This window comes from Mus caroli, chromosome 2, assembly GCF_900094665.2.
Source record: "Mus caroli chromosome 2, CAROLI_EIJ_v1.1, whole genome shotgun sequence".
In the NCBI taxonomy this organism is placed as follows: Eukaryota; Metazoa; Chordata; class Mammalia; order Rodentia; family Muridae; genus Mus; species Mus caroli.
In genome coordinates, this window is record NC_034571.1 from 104528422 (window position 1) to 104549730 (window position 21309).

The window sequence follows — 21309 nt, forward strand, 5'->3', positions numbered from 1 at the left end:
ACAATGGGCAAAGAAGACCTGGGACATGCATCCTGCAAAGGAAATGGTCTTGTTTTCTCTGAGAAAGTCTGTGATCATCTTAGGAGTAGTGACTGAGGAAAGCCACATATCAATAAAGGACAGGTTGGCCAACAAGAAGTACATGGGAGAATGCAGATGGGGGTCAGTGGTGATTAAAACCAGAATGACAATATTTCCAGAAACAATGAGAAGATAAAGCATTGAAAACACCATGAAGAGTAAGACTTCAATCCTCTGTGAGCTGGAAAGTCCCCAGAGTATAAATTCTGACACCACAGTGTGATTGCCTTCATCCATTTTACTCAGTGTGTCTTCAGAAGTAACCTGTAAAAACAAAACAACTGGGTGGGTAGAGGGTGGGGGGAGGGTAGGGGATCTTTTGGGATAGCATTGGAAATGTAAATGAAGAAAATACCTAATTAAAAAAAAAACAGAACAACTAACAACTAGAGGTATGAGGGAGGCTACTTTCCCTGTACAATTTGTCATTCACACAGAAACTTACCTCAATAGAAATTCATACATGTAAAGAGAAATCAAAGCTAATTATGAGCGACTGGTCACCAAAATGAAAGTAAATGAATTTAAGTAACTCCCCAGGAAAAGAAGCATCAGGGGTGACTTTTATACTCTGTGAGAAACATTCATTTATGAGAGCTGTAAGGATATCAAGAGTGTAATGTGAAAACTTAGTGTAGTTCCTAAAGAAAATATCTGAATATGTCATCATGACATTCCATAATAACAATGTGGATTACATTTGGCAACTGGTGGTGAATTGCACTGAATTTCAATACAAATGGTATTATAAGATCTTATTATTTAGATCTTATTATTTAGATAGGATATATAATGATTACTTTGAACATGAATAGAATAAATGAATAAATGAAAACTTTAGCTTAAGACACTAAAGGACTTGTTGGGAAAGCCTAAGTTGGGAAGCAAACAGACATATACATACTCATGCAATTTAAATGGAAAAATCTGGTTCACTATTCTTTAAGAGATATATGTATCATGAGGTTTATTTTTTCAACTAAACTGATTAACAAACTAACATTGCAAATACATAAAGAAGGATTCCCCAAGCAACTATTCAACTCATATTCAGACCTGAGCGCTAAAACTCACAATCTTAGCAGTAGAAAAATATTGCTCTTAAATTGCATAAACTAATTATGAAAGGACATTAATAATATATCATCTATCATCAGTATATTTTCTCATTGTGTCCCTGGCCTACTGGTCATCTGTGTTGTTTTAAAATATATAATAAATTCAATAAACTTGTAAGCAAACCTGACCTGTCATTTGGCTGTCAGTCTTGAATGAATATGAAATTATACTTCCAGGAAGCAGCAATTATTCACCTCAAAGCACAGATGGGGTGCTTGTGCTGATATATTGAACAACACTGAAACCAGAAGAAGAATACTCATTTCCCATTTCCTTCTCCTTTCAGAAATTTGGAGACTTGGTGTTTGAAGTCTTATTGGTCTCCCTTTCTTTTATCCTAGAGCAAGTGAACAATGAAATCCCAAGAACTATCACCAGAAAAAGAAAATAACATTGATTACACAGTGAAGAGTACGTGGTTTTGAACATTTTTTCCATGGGTTAAAATGTTTCAGATCAATCTGAACTTTTTGTTTTTGTATTATTTCTTTTATCTTTTAAGATTATAATATATTACAACATTTCTCTCTTTCATTTCCTCCCTCAAAATTCTTCCATATCTTGTTCCCTGTTCTCTTTCAAATCATGGGTTTGAACAAGGCCATAAATCAACTGAGAAAATGTCATATAAACTCACAGAGAGCAAGGAAGCAAGCACATGGCCTCTAAGGATCCGCACATCTGCATAAATTCTATAGATGCCGTTTTAGTAATTTTATGCAGCTTCTGAAAAGTGGGTCTCCGATTCTTATGCCTTCTCTTGGGACTCTTGAATTTTTTATTGGCTTGTTACATTTAACTTTTATATGATGGTTTTTGTTTTACCTTTATATATATATATATATATATATATATATATATATATATATATATATATATGTGTGTGTGTGTGTGTGTGTGTGTATACATATATATATATACATATATATATATTTGTTGTTGTTATATCTTAGAAGCCTGTTCTTTTCTAGTGAAAAAAACAAAGAATACAAATAAGAGAGGGGGTGGGAAGGAACATGGAAGAAAAGAGAAATGGGAAACTATATTCACAATAAATTGTATGAAATAGGTATGTGTAATAAAGAGTGAAAAAAAATCATGGCCTCTTATTTCATTACACACATATACAAACACACACACATATACATATAAATGTATGTATAAACATTATTCCATCTGTATAATCTTACTTTTGTTACTTTTTGTATAACCAATGGAAATGCTTTTCCCTGGAATACTCCATTCCTCCCACTTTCAGGAATCTTTAGTTGGCTGTGATTCTTTGCATAGGGTTGAGAACTTCTGGTTTTTCCCCTCTTCCTCTATAGCATGGAGTAAGGTTTACTGAGCTCAATTTTGTTAATCATGATAGAACTATAGAACTACAAAAAAGAATTACTAAAAGAATTAATTCCCTGACAAAATGAAGTCAAACTGTCCTTTTGGACCTCTGCTGCAAAATAGAACCAAGTCTGAAGAAATGCCTTTTGAATTGTCACCTCTCGTTTTATAGGTGATATAGGACACTAATGGATCAGCCTTTGTGAATGTAAACATCATATAACTGCTTTCGGACACATTGTACCAGACTATGCATTATCAGACCCTTTTTAATGAAGTTACTCAATGTTTTTTTTTCATGTGATAAATAGAAAAAAATGATGACATATATTACAATAGCTTAGAGAATGTTGCATAGTCAATTTGATGTGTTTGAAAATATAAAATAAAATATACACGTGGAAATCATTAAATCTTTCTATATACACAGTGCAATTTGTGAGTTGTTCCTTTTATTAATATGTCCTAGTGTATCTTGAAACCATATTGTTCATAAAATTACAGCCAGTGTTTTTAATGTTTACCTGAACTCTTTGTTTAAGATATGCATACATAAATCAATATATAGATGTGTATGTATATATAAAATATATATTTTCAAATGTAACAAATATGTTCATATGTAAATACTTATGTGCTATATATATATACATGTATACTTATATATGTTTAAAAATTTATATATGTGTATAATTACTAAAGTTATATACATATATATAAATATACATTTTATATATGTTCTTGCTTGAAGTAGAATTACATTATATTTCTATTTTCTTTTAATCTCAATACCAATACCAATGCCTTTTATTTCCTATACCACTCCCAAATACCAGCCCTGCATACTGTTGCCATGCTACCCCTCAGTGGCTAGCCTCTTTGTCCTTGATTCATAGTGTTACATATATGGGTGTATAAATATATGTGTATGTATAAATGCATGTAAGTTCAAGCTGTAGGATCCACTTTTGTTGTGACTAATGGTATCAGGACTAACCTCTCTATATTTAACAATAAAATAGGGATTCATCTTTGGGAGTAGGTGATTCTTTTTCTCCTTGAAGATAATAGTTGGCAGAAATTTTTTATCTAATTTCCATTATAACCGCTAAACTTACTTTGACTTTACTCCCAGTTCAAAGTTTACAGTTGTCTTCTCTACTGTGTGCTCTTTAATTTAAAAACATTTTATCTGGTTAAGTTGCAGGAATACTTGTAAAACGTCAGCTGCCTACTACTCATATGGATTATCTGATTTTTAAAAAATGATGAAATTATGATATAGATTATGAGCAATCAAAAAATAGGAGAGGTAGGGAAAACTCATTAATTGGCCACTAAAACTGACAAGACAAAGAAACAGTTCTCAACCTAATACATCGTGGCTATTGGTATAAAGAGATAGCTAGAAATAATTTAAGAATTATATAATAGAAGACTATCAGAGAGATGACTTACCAAAAATCATAATTTTCTCTTGGGTCAGAATTTCTTCCCATCTAATATGTGCTTATGAAGACATTCATGTTGTGTAGAGACAGTTTTCCTTTCAACCTGACCAATCTTAACTTCCTGAAATTGTCTCATGGGGGTTCCATGTCACCTGTTCTGTGTTCTGAACAAAATGAGAAAGTTGGACATAATTATCTTGAACATCTCTTAGGGACTTCTCTGTTAAGTGGGATTCTGAGAGCTACATATCCGTGTAAATAGAAAATAGGACATGTGAAACCTCCTGTTAGTCATCCCAGAATTGATTATGTCAGTCAACTCTACAAAATCATTCACTTCATCAATAAGGAATATAGAGAAGCTTTCTCCTGCCTGGTCTCTTACTATATCTATATAATCTTAGTGACCACATTTTTTAAATTATTTTATTTATTTATATTTCAGCCATTACTCATCACTCCTGGAACACCCTCCCACAGTTCCTCGTCCCATTCCACTTCTCCCTTGTCTCTGAGAGGGTCCCCCACCCACCTTTCCTGAGGCCTCAAGTCTTTCAAGGATTAAGAACATCTTCTCTCACAGAAGCCAGACCATGCAGAATTCTGCTGTATATGTGTCAGAGGCCTCTGACCAGCCCCTGTATGCCCCTGGTTGGTGGCTTAATCTCTGGATACTCCCTAGGGTCTGAGTTAGTTGAGACTACTAGTGTTCCTGTGGGGTCCCTTCCTGCTTCAGTCTCTTCAATCCTTCCCCTAATTCAATCACAGGGGTCCAGTGATTGGGAATAAGTATCTATATTGCCTTAGTCTGCTGCTTGAGGGCCTCTCATAGGGCATCCATGCCCAGCATAGGCATAGCATCAGTAACAGTGTCAGGCTTTGGTGCCTCCCATCCCCATAAGATGCCTCAAGTTGGGCCAGTCATTGGACCACATTTCTCTCAGTCTCTTATCCATTTCAATACCTGTAGTTCTTTTAGACAATAATATTTCTGAGTCAGAAATTTTCACTGTGGGTTAGTAACCCATATCAACACTTGAGGCCCTATCAATCTACTGAATGTGGACTCTATGTGTTCCCTGTCCTCATTGTTGGGCATTTTGGCTAACATCAGTCCCATTGAGACCTGAGAGTCTCTTACCTCTTGGGTCTCTGGTACTTTCTAGAGGGACCCGCACCTCCTGTCGATAGCTTGCTTATTTCCATTCATTGTCCTAGCCCTTTGGGCTTCTCTCATGACTCCCCCCCCATACCTAACCCTTGTTCTCCTTTCTGCCTCTGCCTCGCTTTTCCCACCCATGTCTCTCCCTCCCCATGTCTCCTGTGATTATTTCTTTCAACCTTCTAAGTGGGATTGAGGCATCCTCATTTAATTATGAGACCATATGTTAAACATTTGAGATAACACCAGAAAAATACCCATGCTGTGAATGTAATTTCCTAATACATGGCAAATATATATCAAATATTGATCACATGACTGATGAAGTTTGATCTATAAATGTTTGTGATATTGGCATATATGAACTGAATACTATACGTATGAACTCTATAAAATACAAACATTTCCTCTATTGATTTTAGAAAATTAAGATGTCTACCTATCAAATAATTTCACCTAATATTCAGTTGCAATAAATTATGCTGATGATAAAATAAAGGTAATACACATGGTTTTTCTTAATCAGCATACCTAAAGTGAAATGATCAGCAATTGCTGCACAAAGTTCCAGGTCATTTTGCTTGTAAAAAGCCACAACCAAAGTACTGAAGTCCAGGACCCTTGTCCTGGACTTAAAGGCTTGAAAAGTTGAGGAGGAGGGCAACCCCATAGGAAGACCAGCAGTCTCAACTCACCTGAACTCCTAAGATCTCTTAGACATTGAGCCATCAACCAAGCAGCTTACACTAGCTGGTCTGAGGCCCCTGACAAATATATAGGAGAGGACTGCCTGGTCCTGCCTCAGTGAGAGAAGAATTGCCTAACCCTAGAGAAACTTGAGGCCCCAGGGAGTGGGAAGACCTGGTGGGATGGGTTGAGGAGGGTAGGGACATCCTCTTCGAGACTGGAGAAGAGGGATGGGATGAGGAACTGTTGGAAGGTAGACAGGGAGGGGGATAAAAACTGGACTGTAAAAAAAATTAAAATTAAGTAACAAAAAATCATGTATATGTATGCAATGAAACTTTATCAGTATTTCTTTGTAGGTAGGACAACACTGAATATTAATAGCTGTCTATTAAAGAAGTTATGTGGGGCCGGGCGTGGTGGTGCACGCCTTTAATCCCAGCACCAGAGAGGCAGAGGCAGGCGGATTTCTGAGTTCTAGGCCAGCCTGGTCTACAAAGTGAGTTCCAGGATAGCCAGGGCTATACAGAGAAACCCTGTCTTGAAAAACCAAAAAAAAAAAAAAAAAAAAAAAAAGGAAGTTATGTGGGTCCATTGGGGGAAAATATGGGTTTATGTAGAGCAACAAATATGTAAACTGAAGAGAAAATAATCTTGTGTACTTTAAGAAAGAACTAATGAGTACCCCCACCGCTCCTTGGAACTAAACCACCAATCAAAGACAACATTTCATGGGACATGTGGCTCTAGCTGCATTTGTAGCAGAGGATGGCCTAGTTGGTCATCAATGGGAGGAGAGGCCCTAGGTCATGTCTTCACAAGACATATGTTCACACTTCTATGCCTCAGTATAGGGAAAGGCAAGGAGTAGAAATGGGATGGGTAGTTTGTAGAGCAGGGGAAGAGGGGAGTTGATAGCTTTTTTGTTTGTTTGTTTGTGTTTTGGTTTTTTAGGGGAAACTAGGAAAGGAGATAGCATTTGAAATGTAAATAAAATATATCTAACTAAAAAGAAAGAAAAAGAAGAAAAGAAACATTAGAATTTGTATGTGTCCTTTTCAGCTGAGTTTGTAATGTATAATGTTAACGTATAGACCATAGATTTTGAACCATGTAATCCTTCAACTCCCCCAAAAGAAACCTTTTGTATATTATAAAGCACAATTTTGTTGACTTGGTAGTCTTCTTTAAAGAATGATTTATAGAAAAAGACACATACAATTTAGAGTATTTTGAATAGTTACTTTCTGAAGTTATATTTAATTTAAAAGCATTGGTTGTTTGTCTTAGCTCACTTTAGTGTCTTCATTGCAATTAAATCAGATAAATGAAGCAAACTGCAGCACTGAGATATTTAATACTACTGAATATTTTTTCCTATGTTCTCCACATATTGGTCATTGACAGCTTAAGCTATGCTATTTGTATAATACCTAAATATAATCTTTCACTATATGATTAATACATATAGAATTTAATTTCTCCATGTTATTTAATGTATTTTAATTTTTTGACAATCAGACTTAGATTGAATGAGATAGTAATATTATCCAGTGGCCCAAGAAAATGTGACAATGATCCTTAACTCAGATAGATGGTTTCTTCCAAGACCAAGAGAAAACCTGAAACACTGAACCAGTTTGCCAGGAAATCTCAGGTTGTTTCTGGATCCTCTAGGGACTTCTGCTTACTTTATGAATGCTTACCATTAGCCAATCAGTTTGCTCAGGAGGACAATTCACATAAATTCCATCTCCCAGAAATGGATGCTTTTAAAGACTGTATAAAGACTGGGTCTCTGTACTGCTATGTCTCTTAAGATAACTGCTGTCTCTTCAAGTTATGAAAGAGGTAAGTGGAATAACAAAATTAAAATCATCAGTAGAAGCAACTACAGTTTAGAATTTTGTTAATAATTACATGTTTCTATGAGTAGAATTTCATTAGGCAGAACTCAGTTTTGATTCCTTTCTTCAGGAAAATGAGTGAAAAATCTTCTAGGGTTGCCTTAAGCACTTATAATAATTAACATGGGTAATAGTAAGAGGATAACCCTTGCTAGTGGTGTTCTAGCAGCAGTAAAGATTGACTCCTACACTTACTTTTTTGACATGAGAAATTACTTCATCTTCATTTAGTGGATTTTACAATTCTTCTGTGCCCCTAAATCTAGTATATTCTTTTCTGTGAGTTTGTTAAATATTCTTAGGGAAATTTTAAACTTTGTTCATAAAAGTTGAAATATACATTGATACAACTGTGGATATTCAGAAAACTATTGATTGAGTTATGCCATTTTTAAACCAGAAAAATAAAGGCCCCTGAATATTTCTTAAGACATCCAGGATCAAGCAGTGGATATGACTTAAACCCAATGCCTTGATTCCCATCCCAAAGAATAAAAAGATGTTTTTTTGAAAAAGAAATTAAGGCAAAAGATGGTTATGAAAAGCACAATATTTGAAAGATTGGATTCAAAGAGGGTGTGATTAAAGTATTTACTCCTTAGTCATGTTTGCCCCTTAGTAGCTTATATGCAGTGTGAGGTGCAAGAAACCTCCTTCAATAAAAGAAAATCAAAAAATAAAATCTGTAAATCATTTAAAAACATCTTGAGACTTTTTAACTTTCCCCAATGAAGCCTGAGGAGGCTATGTGCTGGTTGACAGACACTAGATGGGGATTAGACTTTACCATTCTCCTCTTAGCAACAAAACTCTGCAGATGTGACTCATAATGAGCTACAAGATTTCTGTCTTCTGATAAATTACATTCTTAAATTCTTATTTTCTACTATGGTAGATATTGAATTTCTTCATATAGGAATGTTTGAGCAATCTTCATGTTCAGCATATTTTTCAGGGAGCTATGTTCTGGAATTTTTGTCTATCTTCATCTCATGTCTATCTTCTTCTCTATTCCCCAGATGATATAACATTTTAAAATATATTAAAACTCAAAACAATTTTTTTACACAATATGATTCTAAAGAAATGCTTTCACTAACTAGCCACACCATAATATATCTTCTATCCTAGAGTGTTGTCAGCATTCATATGGTTATAAATTTACAGGATTAAGGAGACCCAAACTTAAAGAGTTTCATGAATTATTTTATGATTAGATCTTCCCCATATTTGGAAAAAAGAATCACTAAGTATTCATAGGACTTTGTACACAGTTATTTGATACTTAACTAGGAATGACTAAAAAAGGAGGTCTGGAATAATGAAGAGATGAACATAATTTGTAGGCACAATTGGTTATGAGTATGTAAATTTCCAAAAAGAGGAGATAACCAAATTCTACCAGAACATTTTTTTATATCCTCTTATCTCCCACAAGACATTGCTCATCATTTAACATTTAACCTTTCTATATATCTTAATGTCTTGATATTCAGAGATGAATAAAGTAAGCCTAGGAACATAGTACAGAAAACACAGCACAAACAGTAACATTTTCTTAGGATGGAGTCTAAAACCATAGAGTAATTGGGAGGCTTGGCTAACTGAGGAACAATACAGGCAATGAAGCAATGAGATTTAAATTATGAGATTTTATATTTAGCTTAGCAGATGTATGCAATAGAACATATCAAATCCTTAATGAGTGAACAGAAGCTAAAATTTGCACATAACAATGCTGAATTAATTTTTTATTGTCTTCTCCAAGGCAAATACAGAGACGCTCTTCTGGAATGAATCAGCAAGGGAAGCAAATGACTCTGTGGTGAAAGAATTTATTTTTATTGGACTCTCCGATTCTCAGGAACTTCAGATCTTTCTGTTTGCATTCTTTCTCATTTTCTATGTAGGAATTGTGTTTGGAAACCTTCTTATTGTCATGACTGTAACCTATGACTCCCACCTCCACTCTCCTATGTATTTCCTGTTGGCCAACCTCTCATTCATCGATCTTTGTCTGTCTTCTGTCACAGCTCCAAAGATGATTGCTGATTTTTTCAGGAAACGCAAAGTCATCTCTGTCCATGGCTGTTTTGCCCAGATATTTCTCCTTCACTCCTTTGGGGGGAGTGAGATGGTGACCCTCATAGCCATGGCCTTTGACAGATATGTAGCAATTTGTAAGCCTCTACACTATACTATAATTATGCGTGGCAATGTATGTGCTGGCATTGTGGCTACTGCATGGGCAACTGGCTTCCTACACTCAGTGAGCCAATTGGCCTTTGCAGTGAACTTACCCTTTTGTGGTCCCAATAAGGTTGACAGTTTTTATTGTGACCTTCCTAGAGTAATCAAACTTGCCTGTGCAGACACAAATAGGTTAGACATCATGGTCATTGCCAACAGTGGTGTGCTTACTGTGTGTTCTTTTGTTTTGTTAATCATCTCCTACACTATCATTCTAACAACCATCCAGCGCCGCCCTTCTGATAGGTCATCTAAGGCTCTGTCTACACTGACTGCTCATATCACAGTAGTTCTTTTGTTTTTTGGACCTTGCATCTTCATTTATGCCTGGCCCTTTCCCATCAAGTCATTAGATAAATTCCTTGCTGTGTTTTATTCTGTGGTCACTCCTCTCTTGAACCCCATTATATACACACTGAGGAACACAGAGATGAAAAGTGCCATGAGATGCCTGAGAGAATGGAATTTAAACTTTTGGATGAAGTTGTAGGTCTCCTGTAGCCATGAGATTGAGATAATGAGGAAAGAAAGTTATTACATTATTCAGCAGACATTATATCAATTGTAAAATTCCATTTTACCTCGCATAACAATTGTGTAAGGTTCAAACACTTACTCAATTTATTCTATGTGAGCATATAGGTTTTATACAGGTTCACAATTAATAGCATTAATTCAGAATACCTTTTCACTAGATTTTAGGACAATTAAAAGTATTATTATGGTGTTATTTGTGTACAACTGAGACTTCCTGGATACTTTTGGGTTAGAGATAATAAAAGATACAAGCTGGACTATTTTACATTAAAGAAAACTTTATTTTGGTCAATTTTCATAAAAGCATAATAAAAGAATTACTTCTTAACTAACGAAAAAAAAAGGACTAAATGATATGAGTTAAAAATCTGAATGACAGAAATTTATGAGAGATATTTCTAACTGGTAACCCTATATAAATTGTCTCCTACTACTATAGCAAAACATAGTCTAATAGTACATTATCAAGTGTGATATGGAATCCGAATTTACCATCATGATTTGCCTTCACAGTATTTCATACCCTGTAGAATATAGCATTTGGTTTTAAAACAGTGAACAGAATTAAGAGTTCCCTAGTCGCTTATCATGCTGGCACAAAGAATATGACTTACATTAACCTATCACTTTTCATTGTCAGAATTTTAAAATTAAAAGATGTTGATTTCCATTCCACTTAAACTTTGCTAAATATGATTATGGGTACTTATTTATTTTTTATAAAGTTTGGATGTCATCTTAATAAAAAAAGACATAATGATATGTATTGTATATGATTATTATGAGAAGTAATAAAATAGAGGATATGTGTAAGATCATATAAACAATGTAACATATTCACCACATAGTCAATATTAGATAGTATTATAATAACCGTGCTAATCCTCTATGTTAACACAGTCAAAAGTTTTTATGCAATGGTATTCCAGAACTTAGTTCTGGGACATGACATATTTCAATCTTAGTAGATGGTTCATTTAGGGCATCATAGCTACAATTGGAAATGTGTTCTGTTATATGCAATGTGACATTAACATATTTATATGCAAGATTGTCAAACACATATTTGTGTAATCTCCATGTATTCTGCCATCATTGAAAGGAATTCTAAATATCAGGACAGAAGTAAAGAAGAATCTATATGTTTTAAAAACTTAGCAGCTATTCTGGTAACTTTTCCCCTTTCTATTGTCTTTGATGCAGGCTAAAGTCACTGCTCTGACTAAGAATCAACATAGTTGAAAATTTATTATCTGAATGAATGAATAGAAATAGAAATTCAGACACTAAAAGGGTCAGAGTTGTGCCTACTCAAGAGAAACAAAATAACCATGAGGTCACTAAAACACATGAAGAGATAGAGTCTCTAATCAGTGGTAAAAGAGCTATTAATAAAGTGATGGAATCAATAGGATGCTTTGGAAAAGAAGGCATTTGAGCTATTTATCATACTACAAAACAATTTCTAAATTAACTGAAAATGTGAATCAATTAAAAAAACCATACAATTATTTTAAAACATGAACTAATATCTTTAGAATTCACAATGTATTAAATGTTTTAATAAAATTAATTTTAATGTCAAATTAGACTATCTAAAAAGAAGTTAAATGAGAAACTTAATGGTACTGAAGGAGTAATAATTTATATACAATAACAATGGTTATTATATATAAGTTAGGTAACTTTCATAAACTCAACAAACTAGTAGATAACTGGCAAAAGTTTTAAACTTACATATTTACAAAAGATGAAACCATATGTACAATAAATATTGTCAAACTGCTTCAGGATAAAATATATGCAAGCTAAAATTTCACCTAAATATCATCTTTGGCCTTTAAGATGTCTGATGTCAATACTTAATAATACAACTAGAGAGCAAAGCTGTAGTAGAAGAAGAATGATGCACATCTACAAAATCTTTTTACACTCACCTTTAAATGTACCTAAACATTTTCTATTATGATAATGCCAAAAAAAGAAAAAGACAAAAAAGTAGAATAATCTGCCAACAACAAGAAATGGACCATATGAGGTTCAGAAATATGGTCCAGTGACAGTGATGACTACAACAAATTAAATCATAAGTACATACAAGCATCCACAAAATGATCATTAAAATAAAAGTGCCATAGTTTCTCTTTGAATGAACCTAGTAAGCTAAAATTAGTATGTAAGAGTTTTGCTATAAATTTACAACAATTGGCAAAACAAACAACTTGAAGATACAAATCATTATTAATATCATGTGGGGAAAATAAGGTATAAATGAAGTAACAATAAATAATTAACTGCTTAATGATATTCTATAGGAAAGATATAGGACAAAAATGAGGAAAACTACCTTATAGATTCAACAAAATAAAAAATCAAATAATGGAAAAGTTAATTGGACAAATTATTTAGACCATTGAGTTCAAGGAAAGAAAGGTGGGTAGGAAGAATTGGTACAATTTGAAAGACCTAAGAGACATCAAACTCAATGAGTTTTGTGAAAGACCTGGTTTAAGCAAGCCAGTTTTCAAAAAATTGTGAGACAATCAACAAAATTTGAATAGCAAGTGTGTATTTATAGCAAATATAGACAGACAGATATAGCAGATATTTTATTTATTTTATTGATAAATAAAAAAGAGAATGCAGGGTTATGGGGTCAGGAGGAAAAAGAAAGAGAGAGAGAGACAGAAAGAGAGCACTAGAAAAGAAATGCTCATAACATTTTGTCTCATAGATAAATTCTTAATGGAATCTAATGCTGAAAAATCTAGGCACAGAGAAGTTCCAAATGGATAAAACATGGCAACAGACCAACATACAACAAACCAGGGAGGAATAAATCAAGGACATGAAGAATAAAATCTACTAACTCAAACGTCTAACCATCTACTGAGCCTTATAATATATAAAATTGTATTTTTCTTTTTTTATTATATTTTACATAATGTTCTCAGTAGTGTTATATAATTTTCATGGCATAATTCTGTTAAAGATGATCCTGAGATCTTGATATTATAAAAAGAATTATTCATTTAATTTCTGCAAGTCTACTGATAAGGTAGAGATACATAGCATCTTCAATTGTCATCATCTGCTATCTCTCTGATTTAATTTATTGTATCTAGTAATTGCTGTTTGGATTCGTTATTATTTTCTAAACAACAATTTGTATTATCTACCAGTCTAAAGAGTTATACAATTTTAAGTCTTGTGTCTTTTTTGATTTTTATATTGTCTAAGACTTCAAATACAACCATGAATAGAATATGAGAAAGAAAAAGGTATAATTTTTTTGACAAGTGCATCAATTTCCTCAAATCTGAGAAATATAGAAGCATAAAATGTTCCATATTTTCTTATTGTCTTTAATGCTATTAATATCACTGATATATCCTTGTTTCATTATTTGATTTTATTGTCTCACTGGTCAGAGAAATTAAAATTTTATCAAATTCATTCAAAACTAAATGGAAACTCTTTAATGATTTTACCTTTACTTAACAATAATCATTGATTTTATGTGTACATATTTTTTAACCCTAAAAAAAAGCTATTTGTAAAGTGCTACTATAGCATAGATATCCTTGGGACTCATCAGCTTCAACTGTGTCAGTGGATCCCTAGGTACCCAATCTACATACCCTGCTAAATTTGTGATTCACAGCCTTCATGTATGTCTTTTTTGGGTCAACTTTTCATAATAAACACACACACACACACACACACACACACACACACACAGATAATCATTTCTGTCTCTGCCCTAATGCATTACTCACCAATTGTATTAGGCTATTTTCTATCTCATTGGTTTCTGACATTACCTATTAGAATTTTTTCTTTTTGCATATTTAAATTTTTACTTCTTCTAGATCATTTACCCCTTTATTAAAGTATAATTGTGAAAATAAATAAGAGAAAAAACAATCTTTTAATATGTATGTCCTCTATGAAATAATCTCCATAATCAAGATAATGAACATCTGTTTTTTGTTTTGTTTTGTTTTGTTTTCACCTATTATAAGTCAGGTATTTTGTGTTCATTTATGTAATGAGAACACTTTAGACTACTCCTGTAAGCAATTTCAGAATGTATGATATTGTCAAATATACTAGACATGGAGTATCTTTAAATAGTACTTAGTCAGTAACAAAATCTGCCAGGTTCCAGTTCACATGGCCAGAATGGTAAGAGATCTGGCCCCTGCGGTTCAGTGTGTTTCACTCATGACACTCTATCGCAGGATTCTTAACCATATAGAAAATCTTGTCTGAGACCTGGCTACACCATTCCTCAACTCACCCTGCTACAGGAGCTTCACTATCAAGCCATGGGCACAAGTGACCATATTTGGTCAGAGAACTGCCTCTTGCATTGGTTTCATTCTTCTCACCCCAGGAATCTCAGAAAACTACCAGCCTTGTGGCTGTCACTGGGACTCTAGACAAATGAGCTTACCATTAATTTTTTTAAAAAATCTTACCAACAACCTAACTCCAGGAGACAATATCCTATCATAAAACCGCAAACAATATTAGAATGCCATTATCCAAGAAATCATTAGGTACACTGAAAAATCCTCAATAAGAACAATTTGAAAGCACAAAAGTAGTCCAAATATTCCTGAAACAAAATTTAAAAAAAGTCTAATTGGAATATTATTTCTGATCCCAAGTGATATTCCAGAGTCATGGTTATCAAAACAATATGGTGCTGGTATACCTGTATACATATAAATGAATAAAATAGAGTAGGACTTTATTTAACTCTACACAATGAGAGTGACATGCGTTTCACCACAGATTCCAAAACTACATACAGGAGGAAAGACAGAGTCTTTAACAAATCTTGTAAAAATGAGAAATGTAATGGGAAAGAATGAAAGAAGACATTTATTGTAGGAGCCTTGTTGGAGGAATACCAAAACAGCTTTAGAAATAGTGGAATGTGGCCCACCAGTTCACACAATTAGTTGAGTCTGCCTCAGAGAGCAAAGCCCAGAGGACTGACTATGTAATTTGAGAACTTCTTGCTGTTGTGGAGCATCACTCTGCTTGTTGCCTTCATGGTTAACCTAATTCTCCTAATCTATGAGTTTTATGGAAACACTAAGGGGCTTTCAGCCCCTCACCAGGCAGTATCACCGATGCAATTTTAGTGCTTGATGTTTTTCCAGCATTGCAGCTGGAGCAGATTAATGATTCGTGTCCACTATACTCAGAAAGAAATTAGAGATGTAGATTTTTAGCAATGACCCTTAGAGAGAATTTGGAGAAGTAGATTGTTAGTGAAGTTAGGTTAGGATCTTTTTACTAATGGATTTGATATAGAAAATCAAAATTTGATATAGAAGAACAATTTGGAGCTCAGAAAGGCAGTCTCTTTTTTAAAAAATAAAAACTCCAGATTTTATTCCCCTCCGGGTCCACTCTCCGACTGTTCCACATCCCATACATCCTCCCTGCACCCTCTGTCTCCACAAGAATGTCCCTACCCCTAGCCCCCACCATACCAGACCTCAAAACTCCCTGTGACCTCATACTCTTGAGGCTTAGGTGTATCTTCTCTCAGAGAAGACAAACTCTTAATAGTTAAACTAGAGAAGTGTTGAGGTCATGGAAGGACAATGGCAGCCCAAACAGCATTAGCTAATGTGCCTCTGGCTAAAGCTGGCTTTTGAGAAAGGTGATGGCTAATTTCTTGTACCGATTTTTACCCTTATCTTCTTGATCTGATTTTAAAAATATTAATAAGCAGATTTCATCCTAAGGATTTAAATTAGAAATAAGTGATTTTTATATGAAAGTTTAGGTTTGTGATTCTTTTAAAATTATTGTAAGATTACTTTTTTATTAGATATTTTCTTTATTTACATTTCAAATGTTATCCTCTTTCCTAGTTTCCCCTCTGAAAATCCCCTACCCCCTCCCCCTCTCTGCTCTCCAAACCACCCACTCCCATTCCTGGTCCTGGCATTCCCATATACTGGGCCATAGAACCATCACAATATCAAGGGCCTCTCCTCCCATTTATGACCGACTAGGTCATCCTCTGTAACATATATAGATAGAGCCACAAGTTCCACCATATATTTTCTTTGATTAGTGGTATAGTTCCAAGGAGATCTAAGAGTACTGGTTAGTTAATATTGATGTTCCTCTTGGGGGTGGGGGACTCCAGTCCCCTTTAGCTCCCTGTCTCTCTGGATCCTTCATTGGGGACCTTGTGCTCTGTCCAAAGGATGACTCTGAGTATCCACTTCTGTATTTGCCAGGCACTGAGATAGCCTCACAGGAGACAGCTATATCAGGCTCCTGTCTGCAGTCTCTTGTTGGCAACTGACTAGTGTCTGGGTTTGGTGGTTGTTTATGGGATGGATCCCCAAATGGGGCAGTCTCTTGAAGGTTGTTTCTTCAAACTCTGATCTGAAGTTTGTCTCTGTAATGCCTTCCTTGAGTATTTTGTTTCCCATTCTAAGAAGGAACAAAGGATCCACATTTTAGTCATCCTTCTTCTTGAGTTTCATGTGTTTTACAAATTGTATCTTGGGTATTCTAAGTTTCTGGACTAATATCCACTTATCAGTGAGTGCATATTACTTGTGTATTTTTGTGATTGGGTTACCTCACTGAGATTCCACCCCACACCAGTTAGAATGGCTAAGATGAAAAATTCATATGACAGCAGATACTGGAGAGGATGTGGGGAGAGATGAACACTCCTCCATTGTTGGTGAGATTGCAAGCATGTACAACCACTCTGGAAATCAGTTTGGTGGTTCCTCAGAAAACCCATAGTACTACCAGAAGATCCAGCAATACATCTCCTGGGCATATACCCAGAAGATATTCCAAATTTTAATATGGACACATGCTCCACTATGTTCATAGCAGCCTTATTTATAATAGCCAGAAACTAGAAAGAACCCAGATGTCCCTCAACAGAAGAATGGATACAGAAAATGTGGTACATTTACACAATGGAGTACTACTCAGATATTAAAAACAATGAAATTATGAAATTCTTAGGCAAACAGATGGATAAGATTACTTTTTTAAGACAATAAAATTATTGACCCTTTTTTGTAACCGCAAATTGCAGCCTACCAATAAGAGAAAAGGGCTGAGAAAACTATCTTGCTTGCTCACACTTGTATCTATAACAAGTTTATCAGTTGCAATAGTATATGGATTCTTGTCAATAACTTGTTTGTTTCACTTCGAATATGTAATTTATTATTCATGTGAGGATATTAGGGAACATGTTTTCTTTTATGTATATCCACTAGACTCATTCACTAGAAGAAAAAAAGAGTGTAGTCCCATTGTTATTTTTATACTTTTTGGCAGACTTTTCTGGGATATGTGCACTGTGGGAGAAAGCATAGAGTTGTTGGAGATTGTTCTTTTGAGCTTTGTTCTATTCACCTAGTATATGTATATATGTAAAATAGTTGATGTATTAGAGACATCTGCACCTTTACTGACCAACACCACCATATGTACACTTAAAAATATGTGTGCTAATGACTCGTGTATTAATAACTGAATTAAGAACAATACCTCTAATAATTAATCATTCAATTTATGGAAACATGTTATAGAGATTATATTTTGTGATATTGTACTATATTAAGTAATAACTTAAAGAACAAATTTTAGACTCAGATGGAGATAACTTAGAAATCTCATTTAATTCTATTTGTTTAATTATGATACTTTATTCATGTTACATAAAATGAAAACCCCAAATTATATAGACCACTGCTGTTTTGTGAAATATATTTCTTTTTTTTTTATCTTTTCTAATCTTTTCAGCTCACACGATTGGTGTTTTGGTAAATAGCTATGGTCAGGCAAAAGTGGAAACCTTTGCCTGGTAAGGAAATTCAGGTAAAATGTACTAAGATATTATTATAAATTTATATACATATGACGTTGTCAAAAAATATTAAGTAAAATTTATTAAAACCAGAAGAATAGTTAAATGAAAACCCTGTGTAGAAAAAGGATGTATGATCAGATCCAAGATTCAGTTTCACAGTAATTAAATGGTTGGTCAATAAATGGCATATCCTCTTTGTATTACTAACTTATATTTGGAGATTGATACAAATTTTAAGCATAAATTATATTTTCTGATTTAAAATTATTTCAAAGAATCAGTCTTACAATGTGAAATACTTGGTACAGATTTCTAGATATTATAAATTTCCTTTGTGACTAAGGTAGCTGCTTATAAATCTTTTCATGGCATTTTTCATCTCTATTTCTCAGAGTATAATGGCAGGATTTAGGAGAGGTGTAAAAACAGAGTAAAATACAGCAAGAAATTTATCCAACCAAGTGATATTGAGAGGCCACACATAGATGAAGATGCAGGGCACAAAAAAGATCAGCACCACTGTAATGTGGGCAGTGCATGTNTTCATTGCCTTAGATGCACCAGCTTTAGAGCTCTGACATACAGTGATAAGAATATATGTGTAGGAAATAAGCAACAGAATAAAGCAAGTTACAGCCACAAGTCCACAATCAGCATTNATTAGAACATCCAAGTCACGGGAATCTATGCAAGCTAGCATGATCACCAATGGCATGTCACAGAAAAAGCTATCTATTTCCTTAGGTCCACAAAAAGGCAACTCCACAATCACTACCAAATGACTCAGAGCATGTACAAATCCAGTTNTCCAGGAAGTGAACACCAACCCAGTGCATCTCTTCAGGTTNATGATGGTGAAGTAGTGGAGTGGTTTGCAGATGGCCACATAGCGATCATAAGCTATTACCACCAACAGTACCATCTCTCCTGCAGCAATACAATGGGCAAAGAAGACCTGGGACATGCATCCTGCAAAGGAAATGGTCTTGTTTTCTCTGAGAAAGTCTGTGAGATCATCTTAGGAGTAGTGACTGAGGAAAGCCACATATCAATAAAGGACAGGTTGGCCAACAAGAAGTACATGGGAGAATGCAGATGGGGGTCAGTGGTGATTAAAACCAGAATGACAGCCCTTCCAGTCCGACCAGCACCGGGGTACCTAGGGCTCGGAGTCTGCTGACACCCGCCAGCTACACACAAGACATGCCACGGGACCTTAAGACCTCTGGTGAGTGGAACACAGCTTCTGCTCCAATCCAATCGTGCAGGACCTGAGACTGAATTAATTAGGGAAGCAGAAAACCCAGCCTGATCAGGGGCATGCCAGCACAGGGGTACCTTGGGCTTGGATTCTGCCATCACCTGTAAGGTATACAAAGGACCCTACAAGGGATCTTAAGACCTCTGTGAGTGGATCACAACTTCTGCCAGGAGACAGGTTCAAACACCAGATATCTGGTCACCTTGCCTGCAAGAGGAGAGCCTACCTGCAGAGAGTACTGTGAACACTGAAACTCAGGAGAGAGCTAGTCTCCCAGGTCTCCTGATAGAGGCTAACATAAACACCTGAGGAACAAGATCTAACCAGAGACAACTATAACAACTAACTCCAGAGATTACCAGATAACAAAAGGCAAACATAAGAATCTTACTAACAGAAACCAAGACCACTCACCATCATCAGAATGCAGCACTCCCACCCCACCCAGTCCTGTGTACCCCAACACACCCGAAAAACTAGACCCGGATTTAAAAGCATGTGTCATGATGATGGTAGAGGACATCAAGAAGGACCTTAATAACTCACTTAAAGAAATACAGGAGAACACTGCTAAAAAAAGTAGAAGACCTTAAAGAGGAAGCACATAAACCCCTTAAATTATTGCAAGAAAACAAGACCAAACAGGTGATGGAATTGAATAAAACCATCCAAGACCTAAAAAGGGAAGTAGACACTATAGAGGAAACCCAAAGTGAGGAAATGCTGGATAGAAAACCTAGGAAAGAAATCTGGAACTATAGATGCAAGCATCAGAAACAAAATACAAGAGTATTCAAGGAGTAGATGAGAATGAAGATTTTCAACTCAAAGGACCAGCAAATATCTTCAACAAAATTATAGAAGAAAACATCCCAAACCTAAAGAAAGAAATGCCCATGAACATACAAGAAGCCTACAAAACTCCAAATAGACTGGACCAGAAAAGAAATTCCTCCCGATACATAATAATCAGAACAAATGCACTAAATAAGGATAAAATATTAAAAGCAGTAAGGGGAAAAGGTCAAGTAACATATAAAGCCAGGCCTATCAGAATTGCACCAGACTTTTCACCAGAGACTATGAAAGCCAGAACATCCTGGACAGATGTTATTCAGACCCGAAGAGAACACAAATGGCAGCCCAGGCTACTATACCCAGCCAAACTCTCAATTACCATAGATGGAGAAACCAAAGTTTTCCTCGACAAAACCGAATTCACAAATTATCTTTCCTTGAATCCAGCCCTTCAAAGGATAAAAACAGAAAAAAAAAAAAAAACAATACAAGAACGGAAACCACGCCCTAGAAAAAGCAAGAAAGTAATCCCTCAACAAACTAAAAAAAAAGACAGCCACAAAAACAGAATGCCAACTCTAACAACAAAAATAATAGGAAGCAACAATTACTTTTCATTAATATCTCTTAATATCAATGGACACAATTCCCCAATCAAAAGACATAGACTAACAAACTGGCTACACAAACAGGACCCAACATTCTGCTGCTTACAGGAAACCTATCTCAGGGAAAAAGACAGATACTATCTAAGAGTGAAAGGCAGGAAAAAAAAATTTTCCAAGCAAATGGTCTGAAGAAACAAGCTGGAGTAGCCATTCTAATATTGA

At 35.0% G+C, this 21309-nt stretch overlaps 2 protein-coding genes and 1 pseudogene across 2 annotated transcripts in view; 1 reads left to right on the forward strand and 2 right to left on the reverse strand.

The window, feature by feature from the left end:
- The window catches only part of LOC110306830 (olfactory receptor 4K3-like), a 4477-nt gene extending 419 nt beyond the window's left edge, over positions 1–4058 (reverse strand). The window contains exons 1-3 of the mRNA XM_021178964.1: positions 4000–4058; positions 1329–1537; positions 3–345 (exon numbers count right to left, since the gene is read on the reverse strand). Coding sequence (XP_021034623.1) covers positions 3–318 — 316 coding nt within the window. The 5' untranslated portion in view covers positions 319–345; positions 1329–1537; positions 4000–4058. The remainder of the gene's footprint in view (positions 1–2; positions 346–1328; positions 1538–3999) is intronic.
- Positions 4059–7683: 3625 nt separating this feature from the next.
- Positions 7684–10488, forward strand: LOC110306841 (olfactory receptor 4F17-like). The gene is made up of 2 exons (XM_021178975.1): positions 7684–7692; positions 9517–10488. The coding sequence occupies exons 1-2, from the start codon at positions 7684–7686 to the stop codon at positions 10486–10488; spliced, it is 981 nt and encodes a 326-aa protein (XP_021034634.1).
- Positions 10489–18739: 8251 nt separating this feature from the next.
- The window catches only part of LOC110289914, a 5015-nt pseudogene continuing 2445 nt past the window's right edge, over positions 18740–21309 (reverse strand).